This window comes from Caloenas nicobarica, chromosome 1 (assembly GCF_036013445.1).
Source record: "Caloenas nicobarica isolate bCalNic1 chromosome 1, bCalNic1.hap1, whole genome shotgun sequence".
Lineage (NCBI taxonomy): Eukaryota > Metazoa > Chordata > Aves > Columbiformes > Columbidae > Caloenas > Caloenas nicobarica.
In genome coordinates this window covers 143,639,461-143,663,500 of record NC_088245.1, presented here as the reverse complement: position 1 = coordinate 143,663,500, position 24,040 = coordinate 143,639,461, and the positions used below count along the sequence as shown (strand labels likewise).

Genomic DNA, 24,040 nt, shown 5'->3' with positions numbered 1-24,040 from the left:
GTTCCCTTGTAGTCTCATGGAGCTTGGGATTATGGCAGGTTGCTGACAAAGGGTGACATTCGTTGTTGTGGCTGTGGTTTAAGTAGACTTGAGTCATCAGCATAGAAATGTTGGCTGGCTTTGAGTTTCTCTGAGGAGAAGCACAGAGAGTGAAAAGATAAAGAGAAGACATAAAGAATAAAACCTGTGGGGTCCTATGAACAGAGCAGAGGTGGACAATGAGAAGTTTCCAACTCAGACTACACTGTGGAAACATGTAGAGAAAGGAGTCCAGCTGGAGTCGCAGAAACTCTGTGTGGGTAAGATGGCAAGGAAATGCCGAAAGCTCATTTGTGTCCAAGGCAGCCAAAGGATCAGAGACAGTGAAGATGGATTAGCTTCAGAGGTTTGCCAGAAGGGAAGTTACTGAGCCTTTAATGAGAGCAGCTTCAGTTGAACATGGGCAGAAGCCAGACCAGAATGATGCCTACAGTGAAATGGAGGGAAAGGATGTCTTGGTGAGGATGGCAAAGACTGCAACAGGAGCCCAGGCAGCCAGCAGAATCACTGTCCCTTGGAGATCTTCAACAGTCAGCTGGACAGGGGTCTGAGCAATCTGATCTGACTGTGAAGTTGGCCATGCACTCAGCAGGTTGTGCTGGAGACCTCCAGAGATCTCTTCTGGCCTATAGCACTCAATAGGACACCATATTACTGACAGACCTTGAGGGGGGCAGCATTTGGAGCCACAAGCACAGCATTTTATAGAGTTTTGTTAGATGAGAAGGGCTACAGTTGTGAGACTTTTTCCGTTTAGGTTCCATTTTTTCATGCTTGATGAATGTAGACTCCTCAGATGGGTATAGTAATAACTCTTAATACTGAAAATGCCCTGTACCAGAAGAAAATGTCTGATACAGTGGAATAGAGTTTGGTTGGCTGGCTTAGGTTTTTTCACTTGCTTAGAGCATAAGGAATAAGTTTCTTTTTAGGAAATGTTAGGATTATCTTATATGTAAACAATTGTGTTTTCTTCTGGTTTTGAGTACTTTCTCTGTCTGACCTTTGTAAGTGTGAATTCAGAGCTAAACCAAAAACTTATGATGGCTTTCCTCCCTGTAGGGAAAAAAAAAATCTCAGTAGATGATCCTTAAACTAAACATCTTATTAATTGCTGCTATGGGGACATTTCTTCCTTTCCTTCAATTTAGCCCTTATACCCCAAGGTACCTGTGACTGATTTCTTCTACTCACACCCTCATTTCTTTTCAGTATTCAGAAAATGGGGAATAGCTGTGCTTATCTAATATATAAAACTTCTTGAGTTTTGCAGAGGAAAAGGGCTGTGTAAGTGCTAATCATTTTACTATTTTACTCTTTTGTCTCTTTGTGTGTGTGTAATGGAGAGTAATATGTTAACGTAAATAACTTGCATGCATATAGCTTATGTTTTCAAATTGGGAACAGCATATCTGGGAAATCTTCTAGTTTCATATTCTAGCTTTGTAAAATGTTTTCTAAAATAACAGCTTTTATTATTTAGCTTTACTAGAAAACTATGTGGATAAATAGACAAGTAGGTACATCCTCAGGGAAGATATAGTGGAATCTGCATTTGAAGTAAATATTCTTCCTAGTACTTAATCCTGCCCTTCATCCCTCAGCCCCATGAAATGCAATAGCTTCTGAATAAGCTCATTAGCTTTTGTGCTGTGGCTCTTTAGGTGCACCTAGTAGTCTCTGTATCTAACTTCTGGAGTTATGTTCCTGTGAGTTTGAGTGCTGCTATTTCTTTAGATTCCAGCAATACAATAAAATTTTCCCTTCTAGATTCTAGTAGACTTGGTCTAGTACACTACCATGCTCATGTAGTTTGTGTTCCTCTCTGATCTGCACACAGAGCACAATTCATGTTGAAGTGCAGGGAAGACCTATCTGGTCATTGCCCATTGGCCTTCTTTGCTCCACAAAACTGTCCCTTATCTGATAGGGGTTTGTCAGTGGCTTCCTGCTTCAAAAGTGCATATGACTGAAGATGAATAAATGTAATGATAGCAGCGTGACTTTACCATTCTTTTACTGATAAATGTCTGTTGCTAAGCACTGAGACTTTTCAGTTTGGAAGATGAATCTTTGTTTCAACTACAGCAAGACTATGGGTTATTAGTTTTGGTTGGCAACAAGAAAAAAGCTTAAAAGGCCTAAAGGGTTAACGTTAAATGCTAATCCAGTTCTTATATCTAGAAAGCTGTCACTAGTCCTGTCATAAGCTTAAACACCCAAATCTGACAACATACAATTGCTGATGCTAAACTTAGTCTTGTTGTCTTGCTATGAAGTCAAAGGGTTCTCGAATGATTCAGGTGAAGGGTTTTTGCTGAGTCAGTGAAGACTGCTAATATTTTGCATGAGAAATGTCATGTATGGAGGGAGTGAGGTAGCAGAAAGGCCCTAGAGATGGAGGCTTGCCTAGTTTTTTGTAAAACATGATCATCTGATAAATTAGTTCATCACTAAAATTTTCATTTAAGAATTCTTTAGTTCTGTACTTCCTGAGTACATACATCCTCCTTATTTTAAAATATACTCAGAGTCATATGTGAGAGTGAAATCTGACTGATAGTTTCTTTTCGTTTTCAGTGCTTCAGCATCACTGTCCCATAACACCTAAGATTTTTAATTTTGATCACATAATTGCGTATTATTCATTTACCTCGTTTTGCTTGCATGCATTCTATACTCTTCAAGGATATCTTTAGCATATACTGTAGCCTTGCTGTTTGATAAAAGCAAGACGCTTTTTAAACTAGTTGAATGAAAGTTCAGGATTTTGCTTTGAAACTTAAATACTGTTAGGAATGTTAGGTACCCTTCCACACTTATAAGAGAATACTGCTTCTGGCTGAAAAAAGAAGAAAGGTCATTGATGAACACTTAAAGCTTTTCTGAATATATTTTTTAATCGAATGGGGGATGGGGAAGAAGAAATGCATTTATCTTTGGTTTATGTATCAAACTTTTCATGGAGTTCTACTTGTTCTTAATCCAAATGCAAAATTCACCTCCTGAAAAGATTTAAATTGGATTAAGGTTTTTGAAATGAAAGAAAAGGTCAGTTTGCTGCATATGGGTGTGTGTTCTGAATGTCAGGTTGGGTAGACTAATGTAGCAAGAGCTGTACCTTAACTTGCTGAGCTTTTTTTCTTTTTTTTTTTTTCTTTTTCTTCTTTTTTTCTTTTTTTTGTTGTTATGGCAAGCAGTTGCATGGGGATCTTGATGGCGACATAACTTGGCAAACATTTTGGAGTCAGCTCAACATGTGACATCACACCCCCTTAAGGTTTTCCACATAAAATACGTCCTCCAAAGAAAATACTAAAATTGAAACTTATTCTGAAATCTATTATTACATCCTCTAAGGTCTCATTAGGCACCTCAGTATTTCCCCCCGCCTCCTTTTTCCAGGCAGATAGACTAAATGTTGCAGATAATAGTGGTAAATGTTTTATAGTCTTGGGGACAATATGGAGGAGGGTCAGGGAAGAGAGTTCTGTGCAGCTTTTCAAGCTGTGTGAGGACATGTCTGATGTAACATTTTGCCACTTTTAGCAACTGTAGTAGTTTAGCTCTGTCTCCAAGAGATGAGTGGCTTACAGCTTTTGAGAAAAAGACAGCAGAGATGAAAACTTCCATTCATCTCAGGTTTTGGTTCCTGATATGATGATGTTTCGCAAAAGAGTTTAGAGGAAAAAGTCAGTTCTGTGCCCTGTGGGGAGACTTGGGATGTGCTTTTCTGTGTGTACCAGTGCTTGCCTGCATCTGTATACATTTCTCTGAGAAGCAAAGGGGGTTTTTTTCTGCAGCTGCTTTAATTGCAATCCATAAATATGGCTGTGTACTCAGTGGGAAGTGTATGTGCTATCATTGATAGACCTGCAGGAGAGAGGTGTAGTGCGAAGGGTGAACGCTGCCAAAATACATGGAACATGATGTTACACAGGCGAAGCAGAGGAAGAATTATCTATGCATAATGTGAGTTTAGAACAGGCTTGACGTTCTCACACCCAAACATTTCCATCTGGAAGCTGTTCCTAAACGAAAGGAAACAGAAACAATATTCTCCTATCTTCTGGAGTAGCTATCCAGGGAGTAGGAAATGTTCTTTGATATTTTTTTTTCCCCTTAGGATGCATTTGGTTTTACTGCAGATTCAGAGAAGCCACAGTTCGATGTGGCTTTTTTAAAGACAGTAAAAAACATTAAATTCTTCTTAATCCTTCTTTTGAGAATAGGTATTGAAACCCTCACACTGCTTAAACAAATTGTGTCACTTTTAGGTTACACTTAAAAATAAAGTTGGATTTATGTTTTTTATGCCAATCCTGATAGGAGAACTTAATGGTGTTCTTATTTTCAAAGCTTTCTGTAATTTATCCTCTGCCTTTGCTTCCTCTTTCTGTATTTCTGTCATCTATCCAAACATCTACTTCTCCTCATGCCTTTTTGTTCTGCAATCAAAAGCTTCATGCTTGATTTCATCTTGTTACTTACATACTATAGTGTATAGAGTATCTTAAACATGCTGAAAGGTTCACCTGCTTCATGTTGGTTGTAACTTTACACATTTGCATACCTCCCTGTATTTTCTGTAGTGTAACATGCCTGTCATCCTACCACAGTGCTGAAGAATCTACCAACCATTTACCTATCTTACCTGCTGATGGAGAAGTAGACACTGCTGTTATTTAGGAGTAATTAGTCATGTTTTCACAGCTGAACTCTCAAAATACAACTCTGCAAATATTTCCGACTTTTAGTGGATACAGAATAAGAAGGTTGACAAATCGTTAGATGTAGCGTTAAATAGTGGGAATTTCTTAGTACTATGGCAAGAGGTAACCTTACCTTTCACATTCTTGTTCCAGTAAGTTTGTAAACTCATCGCTTTTTTCCATGTATTTGCTGTGCTTCCTCTTCTCTTCTTCTAGTTCATGCAGTGTCTGTCTGTGTGATTTTTCTACCATTAGAAGTTGTTCCAGCATTCGTCTGTGAGTTTCTTTCTGTTTCTCTACAACTTTATCAAGCTACAAAAAAAGCAAAAACTCCTCAAGTCTTCTGAAACTCTTACTTGCTCAAGCTTTCATTAATGAAAGATTTTAAGAGAGGGTTAATAATATAAAATGCATTTAATAGCCTAATGGCCAGGTGCTTTGATGTCTGTTTGGAAAGGGTTATTTAGTTCTGTCAGCCTAGTTCTGACACATTAGAACAATAAGTTAAGGTACGGTTTTGCAGGACCCTTAGTCACCTTCTGTTCCTCCTCCTGCCATGACTGATCCTCAACAGCTACTAATTAACAGTTACTGTTCCCAGGGCTGTGCTTTTCTCATTGATCATTGTGGTAGAGAAACAGATGTCTTGGCAGAAGCAGCCTTTGCTTCACACAGAAGTAGCCTGAATTTGGTTGAATAGAAATAGCTGCCTCATTGGTAGCTGCACAGGAAATGAGAGCATTGGATTGTCTTTGTAAGGTAGACAGGTAGATCAAAAAGCAGTTTTCCTCTGTTTTCACAATAAATGCATGATACAAACAAGAGTGGAAAACAATCCCGCCTCCCGTGCTTACTCTGAGCATGGCTCTGGGTTTCTGGAATAAGCAAGCGCTAAATTTTGAAATGGTTGGAAGTATTTTTATTTAATAGTGGCATTTCCTGTTGTGTTCCTCAATTTTCACGTTATAAAGGGGTTTGTCTTGCAGATGGCACCTTTATAGCACAGTTGGAACATCAAATTCCCTTCCCCAAGGATTTCTGCTGAGCTTCTAAATATTATTATATTTATAATAATTATAACATTATATTCTAAATATTTATATATTTATATGTATTTAATGTAAATAATCTATTTTAGGTTTTGGTAACAGTTTTCAGTTTTTCTAAACCACAGAGGTATTGGCACTGGATTTACGCCCTTAAACAAAATGATTTCCACAAACTGAAAGAAAACTATCATTCTGAAAATTCTCTTATAATTTTCAATTGAGTAAGTGACCAAATTGTGCAAGTGAGTGTGTATGAAACCAAAAGAGATTCTCCTCCTTAGGCATTTTTGATGTAGCTGAAGTTTGAGAAGTGCTCACTGGAGGCCATCTAAAGGTCTGGGAAGAGCCTGTATCTGTGAGAATATCTGTTCCCTGCTGGTTCCCCTTCCCCTGTGGAGACTGCCTCCCTCATCAGGTCAACACAGGAATCCTTGTCTCCTTTTTGTAAAAGAGAAATTTTAAGCTCGAACCCAGTAGGTCCTTTTAACCGCAGTCTATTCTTGTAGGTCAAGCTGCTTTACAGTGTTTCACTCTATTAATAGGAAAGAATTCACAAATGGGCATTGTGGGAAGCAAGACTGGTTCTGGTTCTCCAGCGTTTCCCCCACAAGGAATTTCATGCGCCACAAGAAACACTGGGGCTTCAGATTCTTAGGGCCACTGCTTATTTTGGACAATTTAATTCCAAGGAGTATGATTAATTATCTTTTCCTCATGTTTATTCACAGTTCAGCTGATAGAAGCAATGACAGGAAGAGCTGGAATGCCTAAACACGAGTTTCTTGAACGAGTGAGAATATCCTCAGTTTCTCCATGGGCTTCTGAGTCTCCCCCAGCTTACCTCAGCTTCTTTTTAGGTTTTATATATTCTCTTATGTTTCTCCTAAATCGTTGTTAACTTTTTTGGTAACACTGCTATGAATAAGGAAAAAGGAAGTATTGACAAGACTTTGAAAGATAGTTTGAGTCCAAAATATTCCAAGAGAAATGTAGACCATTTTGAAAATTGCCTGTTCTTTCTGCTTATGAGATTAGAGAGCATCTTTTCTGTTGTGACATAGCTGAGCTCATTTCATACATGATCAAAAAATGTAAAGAAACCTATGACTGTCCTATTTGGCTGTTTTGTGGTGCTCTTACATGAAGTCATTAAGGTTTTTTTTTTTCTTCTTCACTCATAATTTGCATGCTTTTACACCAGTAAGGTCAATGCTTTCTGGAATCATGATCCTGAAGTGGAACCTCTCTAGGGAAAACATTTCATACCTAAACCCTTGCATATGGAAGCTTTCTCAGTAAGCAAGTGCTGACTTATACAGTAATCTCTTGGCTGCATTTTCTGTATCTTTTACAGAGGTTGAAAACTGAATTGCCTTATAAGGTCAGGTTGAAGAAAACTGGCCATTTTTAATTTCTCCACACTCGCCCTTCTTCCACCAGAAGTGGAAGTTTCAAAATTTAAAATCTTTTGTCCAGCTACTAGCTTACCAGAATGAGAGAACCGTCAGTGTGTTTTATCAACCTTCCTCCCCCTCCAAGATTTCAGAGGGTTTTTTGGAACAGCTGTTGCATAGATGCTTGAAGCACCATCACCTGAGTTTGTGATCCTTGCTGTCAGGTGAATATGTGCTGTTCTCAGAAAGCAACCTGCCTCTTGTTTTTGAACAAAGTTCTGATGCGATGCTGTTTGCAACTATGGCCCTGTCTTACCTAAATTAATGTGAACTGGGCATCAGCCTTGCAGGATAGTGCTTGCTGGTTTCAGTCGCCAGTGCGAGGTCAGGTGGGGATGAAGGCAAAGGTGTGAACTGCTGATTTCTTTTGGCAGGCAGTCCGCATGGATGGGGTTAAGAATGTAAAGTGATACATTTTTATGGATTGCACCACTGTTACAAAAGTATATGTAGGAACCTGAGGGGATGTATGGATTGCTGTCATAAGAAAACACTGAAATTTCTGGCTACAAGCTGATCATAAATCAAATTATTCCTGTTTCCAAACATATAAATACTTGATGGAGATGAGGGTTAGTTGTCTATACAAACAACATTAACCAAATAGAAAATAGTCCTGCTTCTGCACTGTTGGGTGTGAGGAGTGCGGGACCTGCCAGCAGTGTTTCATGGGTTCAGTATATTTTGTTTGCTCTAGAGTAATTTTTGAATGGCTATGAGAGGTTAATTCAAGTGGTAATCCAAGCAGCAAGTATGCAACAAGAAAGGCAGTAACTCCAGGTTTTTGTTTTGCAGTTCTCTGTGAGCAATGCCAGTGCCTTTCATTTTGCAGTTGTGCTTTTGTCAGCATTGAGAGTACCAGTTTGGATTACAAACTGGTACTTGGAATGAGAGAGGTGTGCATTCAAGGCAGGGAGGGGTAACAAGGAGTTTGAAAATGGGTAAAAGAACTGTAGTGTCATGCTAACTTGAAAGGGTAAGAGAGATAAGTAAATAAGCTGCTGCATTAAAGCTGTTCTCATATTGCACTTTTCTTCTGTCGCTCAGATTAGAAGATGCATTTAGGTTTTCTTGTCAAGAATGCTGTCAAATCAGTTCTACCTCAGTTCTACACACCTGGTGTGTGGCTGTTGTGGCTTGGGACAACGTGGAGAGTGAGAGCTTGGGATTCCACTTGAGGGAGAAGGGAAGAGGTGCTGGGCCTGTGGCCTGGTACAGGTGGGTGATAGAGAATTGGAGAGGCAGCAGATCCTACATCGCTATTAGTGCAGGTGCTTGAGATCTGCATGTAAGCTGCAAAATGGCTATGGGCGTTCGAGCGTGTGACGCTTGTCTGTGTTACTGCGCAGCATGTCTCTCCCTCCCTGCAGGACCAAGCAGAGCAGAGGCTGGCACTGGGCTGCTGCACTCCTGTGTGTTTTGTTTGGAAAGCTCTCTTTTGGCCCTCTGTGAGGTAAGGGCACGTCCCTGGGGAGCAGATTTGACTCTTGCGTTTTCCCTGTGAGATCTTGTGGCTGACTCCCACGTATCCAGCAGAAAAGAGGGAGAAGTCATGTAAACCCATGCTAGTGTGAGATCCTCTCACAGGAGCGGTCTCCAGCAGCCCCTGGTTCCTCAAATTACTCTGTCCAAATGCTAAAGCTGCGCTTGCAGAAATATCCTTTTATATGTACGCGCACATGTTTACTCAGCATATGCAGTTCTTGGCTAAAAACCACAGAGGACTAATAAGCAGCAGTATAAATGTCTTCTGTTGAAAATTAAAGCGATAAAATCTTAATTAAGTGATTTGTTGTTTTGTTCTTGCTAACCATATGGGCTTTTTGCTGGAATTAATACTTGAACATACTGTACAATACAATGGAAAATAAGAAGCGTGGTCTTACGTAACTGTGAATAGTTCAGCAAGCTAAAATTTAACAGGAATTTAATCATTTTAAGTACATTTTGCCACCAACTTGTCTCTGAAGTCAAAGTAGGATGGTGTGTCTCATATCCATTACTTTGGAACTGAACTTTCAGTTTTTCTCTTTTTAGACCGTTTTGTGTTTGGAGCTGTGCCAGAATAAAATCCAGATTAGTTACATTTCTTTGTCCAAAATTCAATGAAATATTAATATTATTCCTGTTAATAATACCCTCACGGTCATTGTTTATCAATGTATAATCTTGAGGTTAGGATTACTGGAGATTAGGGGAGCAGCTCCTCCTTTGTCTTTTCCAACCCTAGCTGAGCCAAATTTCCATGCGGATATGTTGGTCTGCTTTTCCTGAATGCCACCTTGTCATTGTTATTGTTTCAGTCTCTTCCTATGACTGTAACTTACTGTCGCCCTACAGCTGTCATCTCTGGAAGGTTGTGACCAACTCTTGTAAGACGTTGTGAGAATGCAGTCAGATATACTTTGTTAAAAGGCTGATGAGGATGCATTTTTCCCTGAGTTGATGGCCACTGGGAATTTAAAAATGGATGCCATTTTGAATTATCCTCGATGGATGTAGAATATAGGCTTTCCTCTAGTTTCACTACTTTTAGAGGAGTTCTCAAAGTGGCAGGAGGTATTGTTCATCACATTTCAAACAGCGAGGCACCAGATTTTTGTATCTCTGACTGTGTTATTGGAAGCTGGGGAGAGTTAGAAACAAGAATTGGCTTTCTAATTCTGTGAAGGTTTGAAATGAGAAAAAGACACCATAAATTCTGCAGTGTCTTCCTATTTATCTCTCTTTTCCTTCATCACCTTCCCTGATGTGGGGTTTTTTTAAAAATTATTTTAAGAATTTATTTATTTATTTTTGAATCTGGGAAAATGGTTCTTATGCTGTTATTCTGTATTTACTAGTATGTTGAATACCATTTGTTTTCTATTCAACAGAAGTGTCAATTGATCTTTTTCAGGCCTTTTTGTCAAGACAGAAGCAAGAAGAAAATAAAGTCTATTTTCTTTTCTTTTAAGCTCCTTTAAACATAAACCCATTTATTGTATCCTCAAGTGTGAGGAACAAGAGTTAGCCTATCTGGCATTTGTTTGGTTGCGGAAAGAAATAGTTGTAGAGCAAATTCAGCTGAAAAAAACCCCTCTGCTTTCAAAAAAAAAAAAAAAATCTCTTCATAGCTAAGGAAGACATTGTTTTGGTCTGTCACACTCCTCATAGGTTTTGCAAAGGAAGATGTATTGCTACTGTTTTCTATTTTGCTACGTTTCTTCACCTATGAATCCTGTTTCTAGTGAGTAAAGCTGTCCAGTCACCAAATTTTCCCACTACATTCTTAACCAAATTTGCCGAGAAACTTCGTAAAGTTTAGGATAGATGGGCAAGTTGTGAGGGAACGTTAAAGGACCAGTAACCTTACAGATGCCTTCACAAATTCACTGTACATTCAATTGAGTTTTGGGAAGAACTTCAACATTCAGGGCTACAAGGCTAAATTGTCAAGGGTGAAATGTGCTCTAGAGGAACTGGATCAGCAGAGATTTTGTAGGCAGATAAAAAGGTACATTGTCACGGTGGCAAAAGGGGAATTTAAACGGTTGGTTCCCATACTTGGTGGCTGGTTCCACCTCTCCCTTGGTTTTTATAAATGTTTTAAAAATCCAAACAAAAACCGAATGGGTCTCTGTTTTAATTTGAGAGGATTTTGAAACTGAGATTGAGGAATGCCTGCCAGTTATGGCATTCTTAGGTTTACCAAGATACACAAAGTGCCAATGGTCCTTCTAGCCTTTCAGTTGCTCTCAGGATGTTTACCTTTGACTTTTGGAATTGCCAAATCCAGTGGTGTTAGAAATCCTTTCTCTGCCATTAAGTGTAAGAAGGAAAAAGCGTATATAAACTCAGGTAAAGTAACAAACTGAACTTATGTTTTCGAACTTTTTTGGACTTCTCTTCAAATCATTTCCGTTTGTACTCAAAGTTCCTGAGACATAATGCCACAATGTTCTAAAATAAATTAACCTCCACAGTTGAACTTTATCTGTTTCAGATTAGCCAGAGATTTTAACCTTTGAGCCTCTGAAATGAGTTTTGACCTTTTGCCTGACATAATTTTCTCTGAAACAAGCTCTGTATCCTTAGGTACATTTCTATTCAGAAAGCTTGGAAAACACTTGGTAGAAGAATTTTATTCATAATTTCTGCTTTTGTTTTTATGATTGTTATCTATTAAAATATTATTTAAAATGTCTATCTAAATACAAGAGCAGACACTTGGGGAAAAAAACCACATATTCTGATATGAAGGGATTTTAATATCCAGTAATTGCCTTACAGGGCAGAAGTGAAATTCAGATAACATTGTTCAGAAAGTATGGCTGCTTCTGCAGTGTAATTAAACTACAGGTTGCTTACACATAATGTGAGAATATTAGATTGTCACCTGGATTAACTTTCTAATGGCAACTCACCAGAGTAACTACTCGGACCACGCAGGTATACCTGTGACTCCCCCAAAACTAGTGGGAGCCAGGATATGTAAAGATAGAGACAGCTGTGCCATTGCTGCTCAGTGGGCCCTTCCCAGCCATTGGTAAAGTGGCCTCAGTGAGACAAATGGAGAGGCATCTATTTGGGTTGTGAATTTGGATAAGAGAAAGAAGAAGAAAAAAGATGTCAAAAATAGAAGGCTGATTATCAGAGTTTCAGTTAGACAAAATCATGTCTTTCTATGTTTAAAGCCCCCAGTGTGCAGTATAAATGAGGATCATTAGATAACTTTTTTTAGCAGGGACCCCACTGGATCACGGACTTTGTTCTGCTGTCACATACACTCATGTTAGATTCTAGATTTAGAGCTCATTTGCTTTCTTTTTGTGAATTCAGTGAGACATTTTCTGTTTAAGTTGGTGGGAACTATGGTTAAATATCAATTATGTGTTCATACCTCTCCCATAGGCTTTTCGTAGATATCTTCTTGCCATTGCTCAGCCTTTGTTTGAATAGCATCTCGCTGGAGGGCCTCTAACACCTTCTTGGGTGTAACAAAGCCGTATTGTGCTTCAAGCAAAGCCAAGTCAATTTTTTCAGCCTTAAGTATTCCTATAACTTCATCTTGAGCCTGCAGAAACACAAAGTAAGGTTTTATTTGGTTAAACTGTATATATGTATTTACAGGTTAGCTTTCTACTTCTGATTTTAAGAAAACTAGAAAACTTTTTAAAGAATGCTGTGTTTGTCAAGTACCCCAAAATAGTAAGATCAAGACAGTTAAAAAGCATGAGGGAAGTATTGGTCTTTGTATTTTATTAGTTCTGCATAAACTCCAACATCTTTGGAACCCTCGACAATGCTTAAATACTTCGTTAGTGATAAGATAATATTGCTATTTCTGGACCAGCGTGTAGCATTCACAACACAAAATTTCAGGGCAAAGTGTGACTTGTGGTATTAGAAGCTGATTTCAAATTGTTGGGGAAAGATGTTAGGATGGTTCCTGAAGCCTGGAAGCTTTGCACATTCTGTATGTTCTGGGTGCGAAGGCGGCTTTTGTAGTTCAAACTTGCCTGGGGTCATCTGCTTCTGTTAGACTGAGCTCATTTGGGCGGTGAATGCAGTGAGGCCTGCGGTGCAGGGGATGGCACCCTTCGCAACACGCATTCCAAAGCCATGCAATAATGGCAGCTCTTTAAAACAAGATTAGTTGCCTTCGAAGCTGGCAGTGGGGTCCTGTGTGCATGGGTGAGACAATGCCGTATGTATTTATAGACATGTAGATGTGCACACACTCGTTTACATGCCCTCAGGTAATAAGCAACCTTGCAGCATCAAGTTTTTTAGAATAACTGCTGTAAGGGTATTCTCAATGCGTGAGTGCATGCCAAAACCCACCATTTTAAAAGACAATGATTAAGAGAATGTTGTGTTATCTGGTTTCCAAAAAAATCATGTAGTTTCAAAAAGTATAGCCTAAAAGTGTGCTTTATACTTTTCTTTTTTTCATGTCACTGCATTTGTTTCCTTAATCTTATAAAATATTTGATGGCATCCTGTTACTAAAGAGTAGTTACAATGTGTTCTCAAGTATTCTTTCTACGTGTTCTTGTATATATGTATTTCAGAAATTCTTGCACAAGCTGGCAGGTGCACCTACCTTCTTCCTATCATACAGCATTGCTAAGTCAATGCTCCACAGTGGAGATGCATGCTATTTGTGTTTGAAAGGATCTATAGATTCTCTTTGCTCTTCAAGAACAAACAAACAAACAAAACCACCCACAAACCAAATACCCAAAGAAACAAACAAAAAACCAAACCAACAAACCACCAAGAACAATTCTTTGCTATAAAGTCCTTCTTCTAGATGTTAAGTTGGAAGGGACAGAATACCTGCTGCAAATATTGTGCTAATTGTCTGCAAGTCCCACTTCGAACAATAATGTTCTTTCATGGGAATATCTGGTTATGTGAATGTTTCCACTGTGAGGGAAACTGGTTTAGGTCACCACCTCCAATAGGGCTGTGTCCACCTCTTCCCTGCATCCTCTGGTCCCTGCATCACTGAGTCCCCGAGGTCATCTGGTCAGAACCACAGCGGCAGATCTTGAGGTACAGGGTGGTTTCAGGAGGTTCCTTTGCCAGGGGAACCCCATGAGAGCGGCCTGACCCAGCAGCACATGGCAGCTCTTGTGAGAGCAGCTGATATGTCATAGGCGTTGCCAGGGTAATCACACCCCCGCCCCCATCCTTGAAAAAGCCTCAGGGAGGGCAGCAAAGTGTCACTGCCCACCAGGCGCTGGGAGGTGAGACCAGCGTGTGAAGCGAGTGAGTACCACCCACACTGTGCTGCGGCAGCAGGTGTGGTAGCTCCTGCAGCAGGGTGCAGAGGTGCTGTCCCTCCTTGCTCCGTAGACCATCTCGCCTATTGGCAGTCTCCCAGACTGCAGGTGACCATGGTCTCCACTGGGTAGAGATCTTGCCCCAAAAAGACTCTGGTGACCCAGACAGAGGGCCTGCCCCGAACTGTGGCTGTTCAGGTCTCAGGCTGCATGGAGTGCCAGAGGCTGCTGCTGCCGGGGGAGGGAGGCCGGCATTCCACCTGCGTGAGGTGTGAGCAGGTGCAGGATCTGCTCAGCATGGTGGTGGAACTTAAGGAGGAGGTTGAGAGACTGAGGATCATCAGGGAGTGTGAGAAGGAGGTTGACTGGTGGAGTAACTCCCTGGCGTGCCAGCCAGAAAGGCGCCAGGGAGATACCCCCCAAAAGGTGATGGACCCCCCATCCTGTCACTGTCAAGCAGAGGCAGGGGACCAAAAAGATGAGGAGGATTGGAAGAAAGTCCCAGTTCGATGTCACAGGCAACCCCCCTCCCTACCTGCCTTGCTTCCCCAGGTGCCCCTCTGTAATAGGTTTGAGGCCCTGGATCTTGAAGGAGAGGCAGGTGAGGATGTGGTGGAAGGCACAACTATGAGGTCACACAGGAAGAGGCGGTTGACTCCACGCCTCAAGACTGCCTCTGATAAAAAAGAAAGAAAGAAGGATAATTGTACTAGCCAATTCCCTTCTGAGGGGAACAGAGGGCCCAATATGCAGAGTTGACCCTCATCATAGGGAAGAGTGCAGTTTACGTGGAGCCCGGATCAGGGCTATCACCAGGGCGCTCCCCAACCTGGTGCACTCAACAGACTACTACCCACTGCTGATCTTCCAGACAGGTGGGGAGGTGGGGAGGAAGCTGCATCCCGTAATCTGAGGGAGAGACTTCAGGGCCTTGGGACGGTTGGTGAAAGAGTCTGGGGCGCAAGTGATTTTCTCTTCCCTCCTTCCATTTTCGGGTGATGACGTGGGATGGAATAGAAGGATCCAATCCATAAATGCTTGGCTACAAGACTGGTGCGACAGACAGGGCTTTGGGTTCTTTGATAATGACTGGTTTTATAAGACACCAGTCCGGACAGTAATACATGGGAAAGGTTTATCCCACAGGGGTAAAAGGATGCTGGGACAGGAATTAGCAGGGCTCATTTGCAGGGCTTTAAACTAGATTTGAAGGGCGATGGGGTTGTAGCTGGGCTTGCATCAGTGGGGCAGCACTCTAGTATTGACAAAGACCGGGAGACCTCCCACCCCGCTAGGGTGAAATCGGTGTACTCGGTTCGCTCCCTGAAGTGCCTCTACAGCAATGCGCACAGCATGGGGAATAAGCAGGAGGAGTTAGAAACCTGCGTTCGGTCAGGAGATTATGATCTGGTGGCATTAACAGAGACATGGTGGGACAGCTCACATGACTGGAATGTGGTCATGGATGGCTATGTCCTTCTCAGGAAAGACAGGCCAGCCAAGCGTGGTGGTGGAGTTGCTCTTTATGTGAGAGAGCAACTGCAATGTATAGAGTACTGTCCAGGGGTGGATGAGGAGCGAGTTGAGAGTCTGTGGGTGAGAAGGGGAAGGCTGGCAGGGCTGATACTGGTGTGGGTGTCTATTACAGGCCACCAGATCAGGGTGAGGGAGTTGATGAGGCCTTGTACGGGCAGCTGAGAGCAGCCTCGCAATTACAGGCCCTGGTTGTTATGGGGGATTTTAACTTCCCTGATGTTTGCTGGAAGGACTGCTCAGCCAGCCAGCCTCAGTCCAGGAGGTTCCTCCAGTGCATTGATGACAACTTTCTGATGCAAATGGTGGAAGAGCCGACTAGGAGAGGAGCGCTGCTGGATCTCGTCCTCACTGACAAGGAGGGTCTGGCTGAAGCGGTAAAGGTTGAGGCTGCCTTGGTTGCAGCGACCATGAGATGGTGGAGTTCAGGATCTCGTGTGGCGGGAGCAGAATAGCAAGCAGAATCGCAACCCTGGAGTTCGTTAGGGCCAGCTTTGGCCTTTTCAAACAATTGCTAGGGGAGATCCCATGGGCAAGGCTGCTTGAAGGTAAAGAGACCCAAGATAGTTGGTTAGCATTCAGAGACTGCTTCTACCAAGCTCAAGTTCAGAGCATCCCGACACGTAGGAAGTCAAGGAAGGGAGCCAGGAGACCTGCGTGGTTAAACAGGGAACTGCTGGGTAAGCTCAAGTGGAAGAGGAGAATTTACAGATCATGGAAGGAGGAGCTGGTCCCTTGGGAAGAATATAAGGCTGTTGTCAGAGGATGTAGGGAGGCAACTAGGAAAGTTAAGGCCTCCTTAGAGTTAAACTTGGCGAGAGGGGTCAAGGACAACAGAAAGAGCTTCTTCAAATACATGGCAGATAAAGCTTACACCAGAGGCAATGTAGGCCCACTGATGAATGGAGTGGATGCCCTGGTGACAGAAGATACAGAGAAGGCAGAGTTACTGAATGCCTTCTTTGTCTCTGTCTACTCTGCTGGAGGCTGTCCTGAGGAGCCCCGTACCCCTGAGGCCCCAGAGGAAGGCAGGACAATGGAGGAGTTTGCCTTAGTTGATGAGGACTGGGTTAGGGAGCAATTAAGCAATCTGGACAGCTGTAAATCCATGGGTCCAGATGGGATGCACCCGCGGGTGCTGAGGGAGCTGGCTGAAGTCATTGCTGGACCACTCTCCATCGTCTTTGCCAAGTCTTGGGAAACGGGAGAGGTGCCTGAGGACTGGAGGAAAGCAAATGTCACTCCAGTCTTCAAAAAGGGCAAGAAGGAGGACCTGGGTAACTATAGACCGGTCAGCCTCACCTTTCCATCACCTTTCCACCCATGGAAAGGTGATGGAACAACTTATCCTTGGCGCTGTCTCAAGGCATATCAAGGGATAAGAGGGTCATTGGGGCAGTCAACATGGCTTCACCAAGGGGAAGTCACATGCCTAACCAAGCTCATAGCCTTTTATGGAGACATAACGAGGTGGATGGATGATGGTAAAGCAGTGGATGTGGTCTATCTTGATTCCAGTAAAACATTTGACACCGTCTCCCACAGCATCCTTGCAGCTAAACTGAGGAAGTGTGGTCCGGACGATTGGGTAGTGAGGTGGATTGTGAACTGGCTGAAGGAAAGAAGTCAGAGAGTCGTGGTCAATGGGGCAGAGTCTGGTTGGAGGCCTGTATCTAGTGGAGTGGAGCATCTCCCTTATGAGGAAAGGCTGAGGGAGCTGGGTGGGGTGACCTCATTAATGTTTATAAATATGTAAAGGGTGAGTGTCATGAGGATGGAGCCAGGCTCTTCTCGGTGACAACCAATGATAGGACAAGGGGCAGTGGGTACAAACTGGAACACAAGAGGTTCCACTTAAGTTTGAGAAGAAACTTCTTCACAGTGAGAGTGACAGAGCACTGGAACAGGCTGCCTAGGGAGATTGTGGAGTCTCCTTTTCTGGTGACATTCAAAACCTGCCTGAACACATCCCTATGTAACCTCATCTGGGTGTTCCTGCTCCGGCAGGGGGATTGGACTAGATGATCTTTTGAGGTCCCTTCCAATCCCTAACATTCTGTGATTTTGGTGAAGGTTGCACCCTGCCTCCGTTATGGTGACATAACTGCATGAACTGTCTCAAATATCCCTTGTCTGCAATGATCTCAGTTGAACACAAAACAAAGTACATGCTGATCCTAGAAGGGTAGAATAGGAAGGGAGGAAATCAGAAAGGGGGGTGTTGTCAAGAGAGGGTAACACTTCCAGTCTGACTGCTATTGGCTGGAGCACTTCTGTATCTCTACTTGTGACTGTGTTTAAAAAAATATATAAAATAATCTATTTCTAATCCTTATCATTGTGGAAAAAACCTCGAAGAGTGATATTTGAACATCTTGAATGTTCTGGAGCCAGAAAGTAATGGCATCTAACTTTGAAACTTAATTATAGTTGGATTGACAGCTGATCTTCAGAGATTTGGCTTGGCAGTACAGGTGGTGGAAAATTAGGAGTAAAAAATGGCTTCTCATTTTTTTCATTCATAATGCTTCCTTTGGAATGTTGGACATGATTTAAAAAGTTCACGTCATGCTCATTGTTTTCCAGTTTCTCATTTTACTCTGTTCCGGTTTTAAATCTTAAGAATTGAAGTGTTTGTGTGTTCATATATATTTCTAAATATATATACATTTGTGTTACACCAGCATAATGAAGTATGCGTGTGATATACGTATATAAATATATGTACGCACACATTTATTTTTTGAGAAGAAAAGGGAACTGTTTTGGAGGAGTGTGTGACATCTGCATTGTAATGTAAATTAAGAAAGGACAAGTGAGCAGGAGAAAAATGTTTTGCAAACATGGAAATAGTTTTGTTTGCATGATGAAATGTTTTGCAGACGTTTGCCTCGGATCTACCCCCAAGAGACTGGGACATATTCGTATTGCATGTGTGTTCTGTTAAGCATATACGTATTACTATGCCAGTATATAGAGATACGGTAAGAACCGAAGTATCCAGGTACTGTCTAGGTCAGGGGTGTCAAACTCATTTTCACCGGGGGCCACATCGGCCTCGCGGTTGCCTTCAAAGAGGAGTAGTTACATTTTTACAGTCCTAAAATTACATTCGGCCCTTTGAAGGCAACCGCGAGGCCGATGTGGCCCCTGGTGAAAATGAGTTTGACACCCCTGTTCTAGGTAATGAGCTCTGAAAACATGTGATACACTCAATTATGCCACTTTGGCCAGTTTGTTTTTCCCTCTGCCTGTGAGCAGTTTTAAGTGGCTGACACTACTTCTGTGCAGTCAGCCTGCCACAGAAATCTCTCTGCTCACTGGAAATCTGGTTGCCACTTCCTGAAATTATGTTTGACCAGGTTAAGCATCATTTACTATTTGGCAGCTGGCTCCTTTTCCAGATAGAAAAATGCTCACTCTTCCAAATCCAGTATCTTGTGGGCTGAGTGGCATGCAATGCTTATGCTTCATATTATGGGAAAGAAAAGAGCTCTTTTGATTTTTCTAGCAAAAGATGTTAGAATACTGCAGAGTGAGTTACTTCTTGTGATCTGGCACATACTGATTCATAGGGAGTAATGTTCATGACTTCATAGGAGAGGGGTGATAAGAAGTAATTAAGTAACTTCTTAAAGGTCTCTAATGTGTTCTCCATATAGGTTTTACAGTGACAAATACTTTATATTCGAAGTGCTTAGAAAGAGGCAGCACAGTAGGGTAGTTTTCTGAGTGCTCTGCTTTGAGAGTTACGTGATCCTTCACAGTGGACCATGAGTGTTTTTAGTGTGATAAAAGGTACATTGTGAGTAAATTTTATTTGCATTTAGGAGTGGTGTAAAGATCACTTTTTCTGGCCGATCTCTATAATAATAGCTATAATTTATGCTTTTATGTACTTTCCAGTTTACATTTGGCCTTCTGTATCAAATTAAGCAGGGAGCAAATTTCCTTAACATGAAAGCAGCATGTCTTTGTGGTAAATTGGTGGGGGTGGTGAAGTGTGTTTTAATCTGGGATATAAAATAAAACAAGAAATCACCTGTAATTCACCCTCGAGGACACTAAGAAGAAATAGCAAGTCATCACGAGAGAGATCCTCTCTTTTCTTGAAAGGACTTCTTTGTTTTTTCTCTGCCTTAGGGCTTCTTAGGATGGTACTGGCTTGGGCTACATCATCCTTCTCCTCCTGCTTTCTTTGCACGTTTCCTCTCCCACTGTAACCAACCTCTTCTTTATGGTGGTCTTTTGGTCTTTGCTGGCTCAGCTTTGGTCTGGTTGGGCTTTCTGTGTTGTTACTTCTGGAACGCATGGTTTATACCTCTGAAGCTGAAGGAAGGTGGGGAAAAAAGTAATTGTTTTAACTAGTAGAGATTATAAAACTATTACTGTAATTTATGGTAGGTATTATTCTCTCCAGATTTATAGTTTTCCCTCCCACACAAGGCTGTTTATCATTTTTTAGAAGCTGGCAACCTCATGTAAGCCACCAGGACTGGGCTGTGGTCCTTGCTGGATGTCTGTAGTGACGTGAGTTTAACTGGTCTTACGCAGTTGTAACAATTCCCTCCTCAACATTTGCAAAGGCAGCGACTTTAGCAGCAGTTCTGTGTATGTCACCCGGACCATATTTCCCATCTGCGAGACAGCGCCTACCTCAGCTTTCAGGTAGATACTTATTGTGATGAGGCAAATTTAGGTTTAGAAGGTTTTCACTGGGAAAATCTTTCTGTTCCAATTCCATAAGATCCCAGGCCTTATTGTGTAGCCATGTTTTGCTTTTGTCTTTTCAAGGGGGAGCACAGAAGTGGTCCTCCACTACTATGAGTTACGCAGTTGCATTCACTGTGTTTGGCAAAATGTAGGGGTTAGCACATCCAGACTGCAAGGGGTCAGCCTCATCATAAACATCCCCAAAACCAAACTACCTTGCTGATCGTGATTGCCTCCTCACAATAGCCATGTAGTATGAAACCTTACTACTCCCTTAGTGCTAGACTCTAGCACTCTAGGGGTGGTAGTACCGGACCAAAGGGAGACCTGTCCTAACTAGGCCCCTTTGAAGTACCACTGTTAAGTAAACATAGTCTAATGCCTTTGCAGATAAATGACTAACGTTGTATAAATATTGATTAACCTCAGGAACTCTTGTGTTGCTTATCACCACTCAGATTAAGGTGTGAATGGATTATAGTCTACCTCTACAGGAAAACTGTGGTCATGGATACAATCTAGCAGACAAAAGCCTGATCATGTGATTCAATGGTGAAATTAAACATGTTCCAAGTACAAATAAGGCACAATTTTTCTTATTAAACCTCAAAGCTAATTGCTGAAAGGTCTAGAAAATTGTTGTGGCCTATGGTAAGCAGGAGATAATTGTGCTGCAGCTTTTTGGCCTTGCAAACCTGTGGCTGACAAAGTTCTTTCAGAGCTTCCCTTTTCACCAGGTTCTGACTCTAAATCCTAAACTTTGTGACTTCACTCCTTAATTGTGGTACTTTTTCACTGAACACTACAAATACTTCTTTGTTGGTTTTTTTTTGTTTGGTTGGTTTTTTTTATAAGAACAGAAGAGATGGAAGAAGCTTTTTGTTTGTAATGGATGATGTCTGGGAGTGGGGAGAGTTTATCAAAAACATTACAAGAAAAGCAAGTGACATTTTCTGTAGTGCTTAAGTCTCTTCTAGTCTAATTTAAAGCACTCGTAATAGCTCATATTTCATAAGAAAAACTTGTTTCTCCAGGTCTCCAAAAACCCAGGTGTGTCAGATTTGTCTGGTAGTGTGCACTGGAACCTGTTTTGTGAAGCTGTGCATCAACAGTGTTGGGTTAGGGTGGGAGCTTGTTACAGTGAATGTAGGAAACCAAGAGCTGTTCATAGCAGGCTACCAGTGGTGTTAGCTGATGATAATTAGTTTAAGTTGTTTCTCATCCTGCCTTTTCAGTTGAATGTAGTTTATCTTTGTTCGTTGTAGTCTGCTTATTAGGCTTCCTCACCTTTTGCATCTTGCTTGCAGACTGTTACTAATTTGGAAGAAGACTGTTGGTTTCCTTTGAGCATAAAATGCTGAATGCCTGCTTGGCCTAGCATTTATAAAATCAAATGCAGGAGTTGTGAGTTAAATCAGGTAACCTGAATGCACTCTGAGCTTGTCCATGCACTTTTATGCTGCAAGCAGAGGGATGCTGTGCAATGCATAAGTAGGAGGCCTTGCAGTTTTCCCCTTTTGCACGCCAGGTGCAGCAGGAGTCTCAATTGCACATCAAGCTACTGTCAAACTTGTTGTCAAGTGTCAATATGGCATTCCTTGCAGAAGGGAAGAGGAACTAGTGCATAAAGAAGAGGTTGGTACCTTTTCAAGCTTTGTGAGTTGGCTGCACCTCGAAGCAGGATCCTGGACTTGAAAGGACAGTAGTCTCGTGACCCTGCCTAGGACGCCCTTCCCCACATTTTCTCTTACACTGTACACATGCTGTTGGCTTCAAGGCCACATGCCGCGCACAGATTTCTCAGCTGCAGAGCGCTAGCTGTGACTCCCTTTTAAGCTTGTTGTGCCTCCTTAATCAGGTAAATCAGTCCTTATTGCACTGACAAAAGTCACTTGGTCCCTGAGGAGGCCAGCTGACCTGCCAAATAGATTACTCTTCTATGGAGATGGTGCCTTTGAAGTGTCTCAGAATGGATTTGTCTTCTTTTCTTGTTGAGCAGAGTTGTTACGTACACTTTACTTGCATTTTGTTCTGACATTCCTGAATGCCAATGCCTGCAATTGAATCTGATAATGCAAATGTTTATCAGATTTAGCAATTAATCCGAATGATCAGAAACCAAAGTGGCATACTAAATGCATGTTTTAAGCACTTTTTGTATGGGTAATTGAATGTAGCTGACAAGAGAGGTGCAAATGCTCTTGTACTAGTAGACTGCCTTATTAACGTATTCTTTCTCTGCTGATTTATTTAAGCCTTCTTATTACCTGTATATTGACTGGCATTCATATTATTCGTAGTGTTGTCTGTTTACGTAAGGATGTTAGTGCCAATGTGGTCATCCAAGGATGGAGGTATGAGTAACAGAAGAGCCATTCACAGCTTCAAATTACCACCGACAGTGTAGCTGCTGGTGCAGCAAGCAAAGCAGAACCTCAAAAATGGACAAAAATAAGCATCCATCCACCTATCTTGAAACTCCTCACCACGTTCAAATTGCCAGACCCCATAGATTTGACACCATCTAAGGGACTAACCCTCAAAGTGCACCTGACATTTTACACAGAATATCAGCTGCTGTGTCGTGCCCTTGCACCATGGCAGAAAGATGATCTGTTCTAGTCCAGAGGATGCTGGTTTTCTGCAATGTTATTAAGCCCTTGAATGGCCCTAGTGTAACATTCAAGAGAGAAGCAAGGCCATTTGAAATTTTCCAGCAGTATGTTTTGGTATGTTGGGTTATTTTCTACTTTGAACAACTCTTTCCATGTTCTTGAAAGTTAATGAACAGCAACTTTTTTTTCCCCAAGGTAAAAATGTTAATTGGCTCATAGAATTTGTGTATATCAGTTGTTTCAAGGCACCCAAAAAGATGTCTCATCCCTCCTGAGCCCAGGGTCTCAAGATTAGTCTAATGAGTGGAAAATTTGCCTTTTTGCATATCTGTGTCTCAGCCAGTTTTCACTTCAAATTACATATTGATGGGGTCTGTGCAGAAGGAAGCTGTCTTGAAAAAATGAGCTAAGCAAGAAGTGTTCCTTCTTGTAACAGGGATTGTAGGTCACAGAGTCTCTGTGGTTTCTCCTGGAGGACTGATTCTTGCCTCTTGCAGCAAACTTCTGTATAGAAGCTAACTAAAGCCTTGTTTCTCTCTATCGGCAAGAAGGATGGCAATGTAAGGTACTTTAGAAAACAGTAAGCAGCAACTGCTAAGAAAGAAGAAAGCAGGGGAGACGATTTGGTTGTGTGCCTTGCAGTTCTGATCTTGCATCTGTTTTGGATCAATTACTATACAGCAGGGATTGTAGCTACAGGAACAGAGGAAAGAAAGTTACTTGTCAGTATTCTCATATGATGCTTTATTTACATCTAGTTGATATCTGCTTGCATTAAAAAAAAAAAAAAAAGAAGATTGAAAGGATCGTCCAGGTCCATGAAGTCATGTCTCCTGAAATCACAGACCACTATGCAGTGTGGGTACTTTACAGAGGTTAGTTAACTGCAAATGTGCCAACTGAAGAGCCCATGGCCTGTGTTCTGCACTGTTCTTCATGTTATGAGGTGTCTGTTTTGCTGGAGATTTTTGCAGTGGTGTCTTGCTTGAAGTCACAAGGTGACGGTTCCCAGGCTCATCAGATTCAGTGCAGCTTGGTAGACTGGTACCAGAATCAAAATGGAGTAAGAATAGGTTGCATTGAAACATTCTGGTAATTCAAATTATTGCAAGTAACATACTCAGCAAAGTTTGAATCTATTCTAAGTGTTCT

At 41.7% G+C, this 24,040-nt stretch overlaps 2 protein-coding genes across 10 annotated transcripts in view; one reads left to right on the top strand and one right to left on the bottom strand.

Moving 5' to 3' along the window:
• CMSS1 (cms1 ribosomal small subunit homolog) overlaps positions 1-24,040 on the top strand; it is a 250,557-nt gene that overhangs the window by 70,775 nt on the left and 155,742 nt on the right. The window lies entirely within an intron of this gene.
• The window catches only part of FILIP1L (filamin A interacting protein 1 like), a 215,149-nt gene that overhangs the window by 67,295 nt on the left and 123,814 nt on the right, over positions 1-24,040 (bottom strand). For all 9 annotated transcript variants that reach the window (XM_065657263.1, XM_065657255.1, XM_065657247.1 and 6 more), the window contains 3 exons: positions 19,603-19,889; positions 12,137-12,310; positions 4,885-5,063 (listed from right to left, as the gene is read on the bottom strand). In XM_065657263.1, the coding sequence (XP_065513335.1) occupies positions 4,885-5,063; positions 12,137-12,310; positions 19,603-19,872 (623 nt within the window). In that variant the 5' untranslated portion in view covers positions 19,873-19,889. The remainder of the gene's footprint in view (positions 1-4,884; positions 5,064-12,136; positions 12,311-19,602; positions 19,890-24,040) is intronic.